Source organism: Epinephelus moara, chromosome 20, assembly GCF_006386435.1.
Source record: "Epinephelus moara isolate mb chromosome 20, YSFRI_EMoa_1.0, whole genome shotgun sequence".
Classification (NCBI taxonomy): domain Eukaryota; kingdom Metazoa; phylum Chordata; class Actinopteri; order Perciformes; family Serranidae; genus Epinephelus; species Epinephelus moara.
Window position 1 is genome coordinate 45,241,565 of NC_065525.1, and position 15,765 is coordinate 45,257,329.

Here is a 15,765-nt window from a genome sequence, read left to right on the forward strand (position 1 = left end):
TTCTACCGTTTTTTTTCCCCGTTAAAGGGTTTTTTTTGGGGAGTTTTTCCTGATCAGCTGTGAGGGTCATAAGGACAGAGGGATGTCGTATGCTGTAAAGCCCTGTGAGGCAAATTGTGATTTGTGATATTGGGCTTTATAAATAAAATTGATTGATTGATTGATTGAATTAAATAAAGTTGAAATGAGCTGAGTTTATGTAGTGGAATCTGATGACTCACTGTGTCAAAGGCTTCGCTAAAATCAACAAAAATGGCTCCAGCGACATGACCTTTGATGAGTGAGATACATATTTGTTCAGTAAATAATAACATAGCAGACATAGTTAATCATGTGGATCAGAAACCAAACTGAAAGTCACTGAGGAGCTTATTGCTTTCAAGGTGAGTGCTAATTTGGTTGGACAGAAGTTTCTCCAGTAATTTTGATGCTGCGGGAAGAATGGATATTGGCCTGTAGTTTGAAACCAGGGTTGGATCCTCAGATTTAAAAACAGTGGGGATTTGAGCTGTTTTCCAGCTGCAGGGAAAGATAGAAAGCCTGATACAGTGATTGATCAGATGATGGAGAGGAGGTATAAGGCTGTCGGCATGAATCTGTGAGTCTTTGTGCTTTAAAACCAGCCGCAGAGTCATGTTGACACCATATATATCATGAGCATGAGAGTTTTTCAAAGGTTCAAAAGGTTGCCAGAAGGCAGAATGTTTCCTCTGTCACCAGTAAGAGGATTTTGTTTGTCTTTGACACTTTAACTACTGTCTGTTTAAAACAAATGTAAAGAAGTGCGAGCATCCACAGTGAAGTCTGTGGATATTCTCATTGGTTCTCGTTCAAACTCACTTTGATAGAATTTAAGAAGACCTACATGCAAGTTTTCATTTATCTATTTATGCTTTGCAAGGAAATGGTGACGTGTATAAAGGTTGCGTTCAGTGCTGTCTGCAAGACTCCTTGTTAAAGGTGTCTAATGTGCACCAATGATTTCATCTAAAACCAAATCTTTATACATTTAGTTTTTTTCCACTGTATTGAATACGCACCAAACTATAACTCCTAAACAGGAGAATGATCCGAATCATGACTTCAGTGTATCGTTACACTGCTCACATCTTCACACTGATGTTTTTACATTATGTGACGGATTAGATTTTGTCACAGCTGCACTAATGAGAGATAAACAACTGTTTGCCAATCTGCTGCTTTGGCAATCAGAGGGAGGTTGAAATGTTGAGTCGGGGACGGGATGGTTCAGTAGTGGATGGGGGGGGGGGGATCGTTTTTCATTCCCCCTCAGGGAAGACCACATGACCCGGCATAACAGAGAAAAGCAGCAAAGAAAAAAGAGAGAAAGATGTTGGGCCCCGCTGCTCTGAGCTCTTCAATGAAAACCACATGTAGGACAGAGGGAGGGGGGTGAGGTGTGTGTGTGTGTGTGTGTGTGTGTGTGTGTGTGTGTGTGTGTGACGAGGGGAGGGAGGGTGTAATGACTAAAACCCAGCCTCCAAGAGAGGGGGAGTCACTCTGAGCACCACTGACATTCCCAACAAGCATTGCAGGGGAGAAAACTGCGTGTGTGACATCCAACAAGAAAGAGTGTGTGTGTGTGTGTGTGAAACCACCAGAGGAGTCATTAACAGTGTAACGCACACACACTAATCAGTTTGAGCTCTGGGCTTCGGCGCGGCTGCGGGACAGAGAGCTGCCTTCACTGTCGAGGTGGAAACTGAGAGGAAGAAGAAGAAGAAGAAGAGAAAGTTGTTCTCAGCAATCTGTTTTGTTTCTAACAGAGGGAGAGAAGAAGAAGAAGAAGAAGAAGAAGAAGAAGAAAAGAGGCCAACATGTCCAACGCTCTGCTGAGGAGAAACTCCAGCAAACAGGGTTTACAAAACCTGATGAGGTATGTGATCGTCCTCTTGTGTGTGTCTGGTTTCTGTTTGTTTCTGTTGTGTCCACACAGAAGGACACAGCTCAGGTTAATATTTAAACACCACACACACACACACACACACACACACACACACACACACACACACTGATTCAAGACTAGGAAATTAAATCTGAATCTTTCTCTGGTTCAGCTGAGAAGATGCACTTTCGCCTGGAAAAAACAAAGCATTTTTATCTGCAGATGAGGATAAAGTGTTTTTGTAGTGTGTGTGTGTGTGTGTGTGTGTGTGTGTGGTAAACACGTCTGTCTAAATGGGAACAGTGGGATTAATGGGAGTGTTTTGGGTCATGCAGGGTTTTGGGAGGATTTGGGGTTTTAAATCGACTTACCTTCGCTCTCATTAAACAATCATAACAAAGGAACAATCTGTAATCTTTATTGTTCCTGTTCACACACAGTTACACACGTGTTTAATTCATGTCAAACTCAAGACAGCGAGTCCAGACTGACTGGGAGGTTTGAGACAAGCTGGATGCCCGAGGCTTTCTCAAAGGAAAAAGGGGAAGTGGTGTCGGTGGCCTGTGTCAGAGGTGAAAGGTCGCCTGAGTCAGTCTTTTGTTTTTCGGGTGGCGACACGTCCTGTCTTCTTTTTCATCCTGTGTCAGGTTCCAGTGGTTTGTTCATGGAGGGGATAAGAGCTCATCCTGCTGATGCTCTGTAGTCAGGGGATTTTTCTGCGTTTGGAGACGGACATTGTGACAGATCAGCAGATCAGAGAGTCATAAAGTCTCACCATGACAATGTCAGTCTGTCTCCTCTCCACGGCTGCAGTTCAGGAGCTCTGTGTGCTCGTATCGTCACCATCAGCCGACACACTGTAGAAGTATCAGGAGAGTTTTGGTCCAAAGTGCACAGGAGCACACGGACTTTATTAGAAGAGTAACATTTCAACTCCAGTTAAATCATTTTTTTGTTTCTCATAAGCCTTCCCTGATGATGATGATGATGATGATGATGATGATGATGATGATGCATCCCTACTCTGAGAGCAGCGGACAGTGCTGCCATTCCTTGTGAGGCAGCTGAGCCGATAAACTTCTTCCTACATTGCAGAAGTTGTCAAACTCATAGAGGCAAAAAAAAAAAAGATCACCTTAGTCTTTTTGTCGAGACTTTGCAAGGTGTGTGTTGCCTTCCTTTAGGACCAGTGTGTCGTTAATCAAAAAACTAATGTATTACACATTATTGTTTCTTTGGCACAGTGTTGGGCAGTAACACCTTACAGTAATCACAGTACTTTTTCTGGTAATGAGTACTGTAACTTATTACTAATAAAAGTACGACACGTCTGTAGGTTGGTTCATTACTGGGCTGATGTCATGTAGTCTGATCTCAGCATTAGTCAGTGAAACCAAAAGACTTACATGACTTTGATTTGAGTAAACTTGAGTCATGAATCTGAATCTTCCAACTTGACAAAATCAAAAAAGACTTGCAACTTTGATTTTTGCCTTTAAAGTGAAGATACATTTTCTTTCTGGCATAGAGTTATATCACAAACACACTACATGACACGCTTGTCAGCAAAACCTTGATTTTATGATGGTTCTAAAGATCATCTTTCCAGATTTTCCTGAGGTATATTAAGAGTGTTTTCTGTATTACACACACACAGGTCTTCAGTCGTGGTTGATCACTGTTTCAAATCCAGATCAATAATAAAAACTGTTTAAATATCTCTGATAGAACATCCTGGTCTCACTCTAGATTCATTGAAATCTGGCGCTTGAGCAGTGGCTTGTGGCGTCAAACACTGACAGAGAAGCTGTCCTTTAATGTTGGCATGATACGCGGCCAGCTGCCACTATAGTTTAAAGGGAAATTCTGGTTTCCAGCTGGGCTTTATCTAGAGCTCGCGAGATATATTTCGGCCGCGCTTTGGAAAGCAGAGCTAGATGGTAAACAAACATGGCAGCACACCAGTAAGGTAAGACAACACGTTTACATGTCGTTTTCTATATGTTCTCTGACATTTATCCTAACGATATGAGGCGGTCTTTGTGGAGAAAAAGCTTGTTTAGTGGACTAACTTTGCACTTGAAGGTTGCCCGTTCACTTACGTTTTAACAGGTCTGACGCTACTATGCGTCCTGGCTGTATCTAGGCTAACGGCTAACATGCTAACTATTATTTCTATGTCACTAGTCACTTGAAACAAATTTAGGACGACAGGAGACAGGTTGAAATAAACCGAAATTCCCCTTTAACAGTGCCCAGCGCGCGGGGAAACGCGGCAAGGCAAGGACGAAAGTTAAGGTAACAAAAGTCAGAGTGTGGCGGGTGGGAGGGCTACAACAAACACAGACTTTCATCCGAGAGAGTGGGGTTCGTGCCCCGTAAAATTCTAAAGCCAAACCCTGTTCTTTTTTCCTAAACCCAACCACATGTTTTTGTTGTCTAAACCCAAACACAGGGGGAAGAACGAAAGTTAAGGCGCATAAGTCTGAGTAGGGTCGTTGGGAGGGGTCTTGGCTGGGTCCAACAATCACCCACTTTCACCCAGGGAAACAGAAGTGTATTTTGAAAACAGACAACATATGTAACAGGCTGAAGTTGACACGGCGTCCCAGAACGTCAACAACCAACACACCCAGGGTACCTTGGACGTCATATGTGGACGTGGAAAGTCCATGACCAAACGTGGACATGTGACGAGTGAGAATGTGTTGGATAGAGAAGTTTTAAAGGACTAAATCTTGTCTGTAATCACTTAGAATAACTCCACTGTCCCGTGAAGGCAGTCTGTTGATCTGTTGGTCCGTCACTTTGGTTTTTAGTTAAATATCTCAACAACTGTCTGGAGAACATAAATGTCTGTCCAAAATCTTAAGACAATCCATCAGAGGATGAATCCTAATGACTCTAATAATCCTCTGAATATTCACTTAGCACAAACAGCAAGTCAACATTTCCACTTGTTAAGCCCTTTACATCTTGAAAGGACTCCTCTAAAACTAATGACCGAGTTTCCATCTGCCTCAGCTGCACTTTGACATTAATGGGAAGATCAGACGACATAAAGTCGACCTGAAGATGACCCGATCTGCAGACATAACAGATGAGTTTCTGTGGTTTTGTTCGAGTCAGTTGTGTTTTGGTTCAGGTCGTATTTCTGAGCGTCCTCAGGTCTCTCATGTATTGAAAATTAATTTACGGACGTCTGGTTTGTTTTTCTTTTAAACTCTCTCATCGAAAAATGATTTAGTTCAAAGACAAAGTTCCAGTCAGGGCGATTCATCAGACACTTGACAAGCGTGTGAATCCTAACTGTAAAACCAGAGCATCTTTCCCTCTCAGTGTAACTGGTGACTTTCTGTCCGCTCCAGAGTTTCTGTAGAAAGCTGATGCACAGATTTGTCATAAAGTTGAGTTATGGAGCTGCGAGCGTCGTCTGCGTGTCTCTGGAGGTGTTGTAATCAGTGAGTTCGGTGTAAACGTCTGAGTCACAGTGAGAAGAGTTTGGTCTGTATATTTATGAAGCAGATAACAGCTGGAGGAGGCGGCGTCTCGCTGTGATTCAGTCCACTCAGCAGATGGCATCAGTCTGGAGGAGTGGCGGCGGTGGTGGTGACATCACTCTGAAAACACTCGCACGACGTAGGCATCTTAGTTCAACTGTTTTACATCCATCATCCACATCAGACGGAGTGATTCATCCTGCATGTTTAGGCGCTGATGTTGAGAAGTTTAGTTTATCCAGGCGGTGCTGCCTGTGATGTTTTGGATTACATTTTAAACTGCGCTGCTGAAACCTGATCCAATTTATTTGGTTTATTCTCATTAGAAAATTCCCAAATTCACTTTTAGGGATTCAGACATATTTATTTGGTTTAAAGGTTCAGATTGAAAGTTTTTCATTATGAAAGTAGATGTTCTTGAGCTTTGATCGTATCGCACAACATTCTGTAGCAGCACTGTGAGGACTTCTCCTCCATGTCGGGTTAGAAGTTGAGTTTGGGTTTTTTATATCTGCGTATTTATAGGTTATTTTGAACCTTTTTACCTGACAGCTTTCCAGTTAATAATATAACGTTCAACTGGTGAGATAACCCAATGGAAAGGTTAAATTTTGTCCACGTTTTTAGTGCTACTGTGAAGAATTTACCTAGACAAAACAAGAGGAGTACTACTTTTTCATTTGTACCTAAAAGAAGAACTTAAGAATTCCAGTTTATTATTTCCATCGCCTAGAAAAGTTCAATCAATATCTGTAAACATGAGCTGCTCTCGCTCAAAGACAGAAACCAGAGAAGGAAGTCTCAAACTTGTGATGTCATAGAGTATAAAGTCTGAAGCTGCTCCATAGACGATGAAAAGGAGACTGACTTTGTGAAGCCACACAATGTTTGTTTTCTGTTTTATACCCAAATGAGTTTTATTCTACTGTGTTCTCAGTCCTGAAACAGATCATGTACCCACATGCTCATAACATGCTCCTGGCTGCTCTCAGTGTCATCTAGAACATCGTTCACCATTCACTATCTATAGAGGATCTCCAGACTTTCTACCCTATGACATCATAAGTATGAGTTTTAGCACTCTTGTTTTTGGATTTGAGAGAGATGGGCTGTCTCAGATCAAATGAATAACACGTATGAGTTTTGAAAGTGGGTGTATTTCCCCTTTAAGTCCAGTCTTAAAGGACGTATGAGGATTTCAGATGCAACCAGCTGAAACTTCTCCTGGTTAGAATTCCTTCAGCGTTCATTGCTCAAGAGGTCTTTACGAGGAGCTGAATTATCCTCAGAGGTCTCTTCCTCTCTTAAATTATCAGAATAGGTGATTTAAACTGGTAAACACGGTGCATAAAGCAGTTTCACGCTGACAAATATCAGTGTTTTTCTGACACTCTCATCCCAGAGCGACTGCTAATTATGTCCCTATCTAGAGCCAGTGTTTGGTCGGTCCGGACGCAACATCCAGGGAGCTGCTCCCTGTGTAGATTTCAGTGGCTCATACACAATGATTCTTACTTTCAGGTGATTACACACTAAAGAAAACATACTTATTTTATTATATTCCATCTCTGCTAATATATCCCCCTACATCCTGCACACTGGAGCTTTATGGTAGTGGTACGCTACTCTGCTTCACAGCTGTAGTTGCCTTTTTGCACCACCTGTCTGATTTATCTCTGTTGTCTCTGCACACTGTCTGTAAACAGCTACTTAGTTTTTTCAAGAGTTGCGTTTCTCTCCTCGCACCTGCCTTTTCTTTGGAAAATATATTTTTGGTTGTGGCCAAGTCACATGACCAGATTTGTTGTCCACACCAGGTTGATGCCAACAACAGTTTGTGTTGCTAACGAGCTGCAGCGCTGGGCTGTGTTCCACACTGATGCTGCTGTATTCAGAGAGGAGGTAACTGCCTGCGTATCAAAAACATGTTGTTATCAGATCCTGTGCTGGGTCCAGGCAGGTATGCAGAGTGACTGTTTTTAATCAGCTCACTCCAGATGATGTCATCCAGGAGGTATACCTGCTTCAAAACAAACCAACTGCTGCGACCTCTGATCCCCGAACCCCCCACACATGGGTGGGTGTCCTCAGTGTTTACGATACGGGCAGATAAGAGACGGGGGAATGTTTTCGGGGTGGGAGGGGTGGAGTTAGCTGATGAGTGATGGGGGCACTGAACTCTCCCTCCCTCTGCAGGTTGTCTGCATTAAACGGACGGAGGGAAAGTAAACAGAGAGGGCTTCCTGTTTCCAGGAGTCGTATCTGTGAGAGCAGATAATGTGACGTGATGTGAGCACAGACAGAAACTCCTCTCTGGTCGATACTGGACGTCTCTTAATGAACTGAACGCTGTGGTTAATGTGTGGTTATGTTTAGGCACAAAAACCTCTTGGTCATGGAAAGGAGAGATCAAGTTTTGGCTCAGATAACCTGGTTTTGGTGGCACAGAGCTCAGCTGAAAATGAAAGGATGTCTATTTAAAAAACAATTTGTGCTCGTGGCACTATCCCCAGTGAAAGGCAGTGACTGGCTGCTTAAAAACACCCATGTTAGGTGGCACAATCGCTGCTGGAAATGCAGCAATGGCTTGTTTGTTGGTCTTGAACATTGGCAGTCATCTTGCCTAGGTGACACGCCATCCACCTCTCTCCCCATGTCCCAGTGATAAATTCAGCTCACACACTACGTCACTTAAGAAACATAGATATGATGCGTATAAAATGTACAAATGTTATGTGTCCGAGGTTTTGGAGGGTATAACACCAACATTTCCTTTTGGCGACTGGGCTTAAAAGATGCATTACTTCCAAATGGATTCACAGGCTTGTTTGTGGACAACAGCATGACCATGTGGGTGTATAATCATATGTGGTCGCGGCTAAGGTCATTAATTACTAATGTGGGAACTACATCAAACATTTCTGCCTCCAACATGAACCAGAAACCTTCCCGAGCGTCTCTGGCCTCAGGGAAACGTTCAGGGCTCTCACCTCTTCACCTTCGCCCTCTTGTTTCTGCTGCTTGTCATTTTTTTGACATCTTAAAAGAAAATAAAGCTTTAGGTTCAATCAGATACAAAGTTTGTTGTCTTTGGGACTTCACAGAGAAAGATGCCGTCGCTGTAACCCTGAATTTGTTTGTAGTCCTTCGGGATGAGGTCGTTCATGTTTGTCAGGTCTGACAAACTGCTCGTCTCTCCGCTGTCCTTCAAAGTTAAAGTCAAACAAAGCTGCAGGGTTCCCAGACTTCAGGGATCTCTAGGAAATGAGCTGCAGCCCATTTGTGCTCTGCGTGGGGGGACAGACTCCCGGACATAAGGCCATAACAGGGTGGTTACTGTCTGCCTGATGTCTCTGAGGAATTGTTGGACTTGTGGTGGTGACAACTGGTGTCTGACTGCTTGACGGTCTTTGCTGTGTTCAGCTGTTGTTCGGCTTTTTGACCCTTCATGACCTGGTTAAAACATATATGGTGACTTCCTGTCCATTTTAAATCCACTGGACAGTGATGGTGAAGCTACAGACTCTGCAGGTCGCGGCTCCTTCCTATACAACTCGTCAGGTGTCATTTTTCTGGGAAGTGTCGTCTTCGTTGTTGTTGTTGTGCGAGAGTGATTCAATGCCCTCCGTCACTGCGACTTGTCTCAACACAACAGTGACTTCATCTCCCAAACGTCTTCTCACCGTCCTCATCTGTCCCGCTGAGCCTGGCGGGGCTTTTCAGGCTGTTATTATTTTGTCATTCAACCGAGTCATCCCCGCGATGACAGCATGTGTGCTTACAAAAGAGCAGCTAATACTTTTAACCTTTAGTGCTCCTGACAGTGAATCCCTCTTTCACGCTCATTCCGGTAAAACGTCGCCGGACAATAAAGCTGAAGCCAGAACAAGTGCAGACAGATCAACAATGTGCGGCTCAGGTGGTGTGTTGGCAGGTGGTGCAGCTTTTTTCTGGTTACTGTGGGGTTGTGTTTCTGGTGGTTGCCTCTAATGTTGGTGGTCACAGAACTGAATTATTGAAGTATTTGTAGACAGAAATCTGCTACGTAGCAACAAGCTGCGTCTCCAAAACACTGGAGGACTGTAACTTAAAGAAACAGTCTGACTTTTTGGGATATCATTCTTCATTTTTGTGCCTTCTTCCCCTCAGAGTCAGACAAACAGATGGATATCAGTATCACCTCTGCTAGCATAGCTTAGCATTAAGACTGAAAGCAGAGGGAAACTACTGGCCTGTTTTCATCAGAAGACTGTCTGATTTTTATGTTATGGAGTTTATGAGTGTATTTTTTAGAGCTGAAACAACCAATCGACAGTAACTCAGCGTTTCACTCTGGGGGGAATTGAATATTTAGCTCTTTGTGGTACAAAACAAGCTACATAAAGACATCACAATGTGCTCTTAGAAACCAACCTGGTCCCACTCCGAAGTCCTTGAAATCTGGCGCTCGGTCAGTGACTCCAGGCGTCAGACACAGACGAAAAAAAGCCGCCCTTTCACATTGGCATGAAACATGGCTGATCCTTGTTATTTTTTAATGTCACGTGGCAGCAACACGGGGAAATGCGCGGGACAAGAATGAAAGTTAAGGCGCCAAAAGTCTGAGTACGGTGGGAAGGAGGGGTGGTGAATGGGTCCAACAAACCCAACCTTCACCTGAGAGAGTGGTGTTCGCTTCCTGTAAAATTATAAAGCCAAACCCTGCTCGTTTTTCCTAAACCCAACCACGTGCTTTTGTTGTTGGAGGGCAAAAAAACATCAATTCCTGTTTATTTTGAAAGAGACTGTATGCAAACCGTACATTTCCTGTGAAAACAGAAGTGTATTTTGAAAGAAGACAATGCATGTAACAGGCTGAAGTTGACACGGTGTCCCAGAGCGTCAACAACCAACACACCCAGGGTACCTTGGACGTCGTATCTCGTCGTTGAAAGTCGATATATATATCAATATGTGACCACTTCGGAGTGAGAATGTGTTGGAGAGACTGTAATGGGTATTTTTTTTCCACTTCTTTTTGACACGTCACTAACTAAACAATTGACCTATGGCTAAGCCACGCCCCCTCCACTCACTCGGACAAACTATCAACACTCAGTGCCCGGCGCTATGGCAGGTGTCACAGTACACGGCATTTCACAGGAGGCAACTGGTGATTTTTGGGGACATAACGATCAGATGTCATTGAGAAGTAACCAAAAGGGCCTAAACTACGCATTGGAGGGATATATTCATCATTTTATTGTTGAGAAGGTCGATGAAAAGCTTAAATTACAAGCCAAAATTTACAGGTCACAGTGTACGCTTGTGAACCGCATCTGGTTGCCGTCACCATCAAAGACAACAAGTTAAAGTGCCACTGAAGTTAAGGTTTTTGGCTCAGAATATGAGAAAAGGATAACGGCCTTTTTACCATCTTTACCAAGAGTGTCTCTCCGTTAGTTTGGTGCTACAGTATTTACACTGAATCATTCAGCATAACGTTTGCCAACCTTTGTTATCTCTGCCATTACAGATAAGTTAATGAAGCTAAGCTCCAGAAGTTAACGTTAGCTTAACTAGAGCCCTTTGGACAACAGCTAACAATGATGTACGATCACCAAAGTACAAAACTAGAACAAAATAGGCTAATGAACTCCCAGCAAACAAGGTGACATGATGAACAACGCAGCTAGGAGCTAACGTTAGGCTAACTTTAGCTAACGTTAGCTAGAGATGTTAAAGATAACTTTATATTTCTTTCCAGCAAAGTGACAATATGTTGCCTCAAACACAATGTTGACTTACCTTAGAACAGATGTAGACATCATTGTTAATCTTATTCACGTTGAGTTGATGTTGTGGTCTAACGTTACCACACAACTTTATCCAAAGGAGACACTTTTCTCGGTTGAGATGTGGTTTAAAGTGTAAAAAATACACCTGGTCGCCCAGCCTCTCAGGATACCTTGTGTCAGAGTTGCATGTACCCCATGCACACCGTTTGACCATTTTTAAACTTCAGATCTCAGAAAAAGCTCATAAAACCGAACAAACTGACTTTCTGTAATGCATTTCAATGGACGTCCAGGCAGAGAATGTCCCAGTGTATGGGAATGGCTATACGCACTGTGATTGGCTCATCCCATTTGAGGGCGGGACTTAGCCATAGGTCAGTTAATCGATTGATAGACTAATTGATAATGAAAATAATCATTTGTTACAGATCTAATTTCTAGAAGACAGGGTTGATATAACAGGGAGGGAACACACTGATAATCACTTCTGTAAGTTCACCAGAAATAACCAAAAATCTTTTTTCTTTATAACTTTAATATTTTTCCTCTTGTTCTTTTTTCTATTCTGTCTTCTTCTTCTCTTTTTCTTGTCCTCTTTGTCTCTTTTCATTCTTTTCATCTTTTTTCAGTTCACTCCTTTCTATCTTTTTTCTTCCATGCACCCTTTTTAGTCGCTCTTAAGAATTATTTTTCTTCGTGTTCTTCATTTTCTTCATCTCTGTGCAGTTGTTCAGTTTTCTTGTTCTTCTCCTTCATTTTCTTTTTCGTGATCTTACTCAGTTTTCTTCATTTTCAGTTTCTTCTTCCTCTCCTATTCTTTCTTCTCTCCATCTTCATTCTCTTTCATCTCCATGGCCTTGCTCAGTTTTTCTCTCTTCTACACGGTTAAATATGGAAAACATCCACACAAGATGTTTTGCTACCAAGTATTTAAGATACAATTAAACAGTGGAAATGTCTGTGGCTCACAGTCATTGAGACTCAAATTAAATTTAATGCCTTCCTTACAAAAATCCCATTTAAACACATTTTTCAGAAAATAAGAGAAGAGAGTTTCCACATGAATCACATCTCTGTCCTTTTATTAAATCTTTAACTTTCTTTAGTTTTGAACAGCTCTTCTTTGGTCTCACTGCTTCCTCGTGTTAACAGGTTTCAACCATCTTCCTAATCACAAGGACCTCCAGGGCTCAAGGGCACTGTGTCAGCCTGTAATTGGAGGGATGGTTTATGGAGGGAGCGTGCTCGGTCTTGCCTCTGGTGTCAGTTTACATAGAAACAACAAGGCTACAGAAAACCTGCTGGACTCCTGCTGAGGAAGTGAAAGTGTTCTGTACATGTTGTTGTAATTGTCTGAGAGGCAGCGTTTAGCCCGATTCTGTCCAGACCGGCTCTCAGGGTTCTGGATGATTAGACGACACGAGCATGAAAGAAAAAGGAGGAAGTAAAGCTGCCGGTAATCCCGGTACTTTAAAATCACTCTGAGAGGGATTAATTATTTAGTCTGAATCAGATGTTTGAGTCGAGCATGACAGAATCACACAGCACTGATTACAGAACGGAGACATAACATTAAGCTCAGACAGTCTGCTGGGTCCAAGCCCGGCAGCTTTTAACACTAAAACAGCAGACAGACAAGCAGCCGGGGCCAGTTTCTATACACCAACTACTGTGCGCCCAACTGTCCCACACAGCAACACAAAATACTATTTAATATATGTATAATGCATTTGTTTATATTTTTTGCCTCATATTAAAACGTTTCCTTAGATCCCTGAACAAAATTATTCTTGTTAGAGTTTAAAAAAAAAAATGAATGGACACACTGGTACATTTATTTGACACTTATAGTTCCTTTTGTCAAACAAATCCTCACTGTGACCTCGTCACATGTCCACGTTTGGTCATGGACTTTCCACGTCCACATATGACGTCCAAGGTACCCTGGGTGTGTTGGTTGTTGACGTTCTGGGACGCCGTGTCAACTTCAGCCTGTTACATGCATTGTCTGTTTTCAAAATACACTTCTGTTTTCACAGGAAATGTACAGTTTGCATACAGTCTCTTTCAAAATAAAAGCACTATGTCAGTACAACAACATTTTTTTTCCTCCAACAACTAACGCAAGTAGTTGGGTTTAGGAAAAAAGGACACCATTCTCTCAGGTGAAAGTCGTGTTTGTTGGACCCATCCACCACCAATCCTGCCTGCCCTACTCGGACTTTTGGCACCTTAATTTTCGCCCTTGTCCCGCCACGTTTCCTCCTGACGCTGCTTAGCCTGTTGAACTATAACGGCAACCGGCCGCGTATCATGCCAACGTTAAAGGACGGCCTTCTCGTTGGTTTCTGACACCGCAAGTCACTGACCAAGCACTGAATTTTGCGACTTTGGAGTGAGACCGGATGGTTTAACATATAAAACCATATGATACTCATGTAATATATTTCTGTATACGTACAAAAGTATTAGCAGAAAAATCTCAAAGTAAAATTGTACAAAAAGGCAGCAATGGGATGTAACATTTACTCAAGTACTGTACTTAAGTACAGTTTTGACATACTTCCATCTTGCCACTTTATACTTCTACTCTGCAACATCTCAGAGAGAAATATTGTACTTTTTACCGCATTATATGATAATTACTGTAATATATAAAGCCTCCACACTGACAAACAAATCCAGTCGCCAGATAAAAATGTTGGCATTGTATATTTTCTGCAGATACATTGAAACATTACAATTTAAAAACGCTAGGGTTAACAGCTCTTCATAGCACTATCCCTGCTGGAAAAATGGCAATAGATCACTAAAAAATACACACGTTTGGTGGCTAAAAAAGGTGCTAGACAGACCGCAATGACTTGTGAAATCACAGCCAGTTTTGTCGTTTGGTGATGAGACTTGGCAAGTGTCACGTCTTTCTCCATCCCCTCCACCTCCTGATGACAAAGTCATTTCTATCAGGAGAGACAGAGGAATAAAGTAAAGATCATATTTAATACAGAGTATGAGTGTACACATTAAAAGATGAGCTGTGCTGATTAAGATTTAACAGAAGTCTTTGGTGCTTGGACACCAGAGGGAGATATTTTGCGATCCAGGAGCATCTTAGCAGCAGCAGCAAGATCAATCCTGGATCTGAGTACTTCTTCCACCGCTGAACAAATCTGAGATGTGTGCAGCGATTCAGAGGTCTTGATATTTTAGAACCTTTTGTTTTGAATGTCAGCTCTTGCTTGAACTGCACATCCTGAGTGAATCGTGCCGACCCGGTGACCGCTGCTTATCTGCAGCTTCCAGCCTCTATCAGAGAGTTTCTGACCCACATCCAGCTGCTGATCGGCCTCTCCACCTCCGTCGCTTCACTCACTTCCTTTCTGCTCGTCCCTCCATCTGCTCACAGGAAGCTCGGGGAGACAAATGGAGGAGGAGGAGGAAGTGATGCTGATTAGTGTAGAGCTTATTAGTTACAGAACTCTGGATCACCATGCACCCACATCTCAGATTTATTTCCTCCATTTATTCAAATAGGTCGGGTATTTTTGGTGTCCATCAACTCTGTCTCTTTAGCTGCTGAATATTTCACTGTGTTCACCAGCTAGTCTCTAACAGCTCTTTTTACACAGAGATCACTATATCGCACTACGAAGTCCCTTTTTTATGCCACCTTTGCATTTTTACAAAGAACCAAACAACGCCACCAAAAAAAGAACAGGGTTTGGCTTTAGAATCTTACGGGACACAAACACAGCTCTCCTGGGTGAAAGTCTGTGTTTGTTGGACCCATCCACCCTTCTCTCACTTCTGCCACCTTAACTTTCGCTCTTGTCCCGCCGCATTTCCCCCTGACACCGCTGCGTGCCATAAAACTATAATGGCAACTGGCCACGTATCATGCCAACCTTAAAGGACAGCTTTCTGCCAAAGTGCCAGATTTTGACAACTTTGGAGTGAGACCTGGTTGAACATACGTGTTGAGAGCGCTTTCTAAACAATAACAATGGCATTGAAATGGCAATAACAGTCATTTACCGTCCCTGTTATACGGCGGCTGATCATCTCCTTGAGAGGGAAGGAGCTCCTAAACGTCACTGTGATCCCATTTTGCAGACATTTACAGCTGCTGTTCTTCTTCCTTGAAGTTAGCCACTAACTGCTATCAGCTACTTTTTAAATCTCTCGCAGTGGATTGCATGCATAACATGCCGTCGAAATGTCACACCTGTGCCACCTGTGGTGCCGTCCTGCTGGTTGTCCCTTTCATACAGAGCTTGATGCCTCTTGTGTCTGGGAATGACGCTCTGAGAGCAGTGACAGTGAAGCACAACAGTAGAGTTGTGGCCAGGGAGGAAAACAAGAGCTGAAACTCTCTTTAAATCTCTGTAAAGCTGAGAGCAGCTGCAGATTCAGCTGATCATGACAGAACTCTGGATCAGGAGATTCGTCACTACTTTAACATTGTCATTTAAGAAGTCGTTATTATATTGGCTTCATGTATTTTGCTTACTTTTTGTACAGAGATGCCGATTTAAATTGGTATACAAGGATGCGATGAATAGAAAAGTGCGCCCAGACCTTG

General features: G+C 42.7%; 1 protein-coding gene across 2 annotated transcripts in view; it reads left to right on the forward strand.

The window, feature by feature from the left end:
• Positions 1-1,515: 1,515 nt before the first annotated feature.
• lsp1a (lymphocyte specific protein 1 a) overlaps positions 1,516-15,765 on the forward strand; it is a 48,214-nt gene continuing 33,964 nt past the window's right edge. For both annotated transcript variants that reach the window (XM_050072884.1, XM_050072885.1), the window contains exon 1: positions 1,516-1,897. In XM_050072884.1, the coding sequence (XP_049928841.1) occupies positions 1,839-1,897 (59 nt within the window). In that variant the 5' untranslated portion in view covers positions 1,516-1,838. The remainder of the gene's footprint in view (positions 1,898-15,765) is intronic.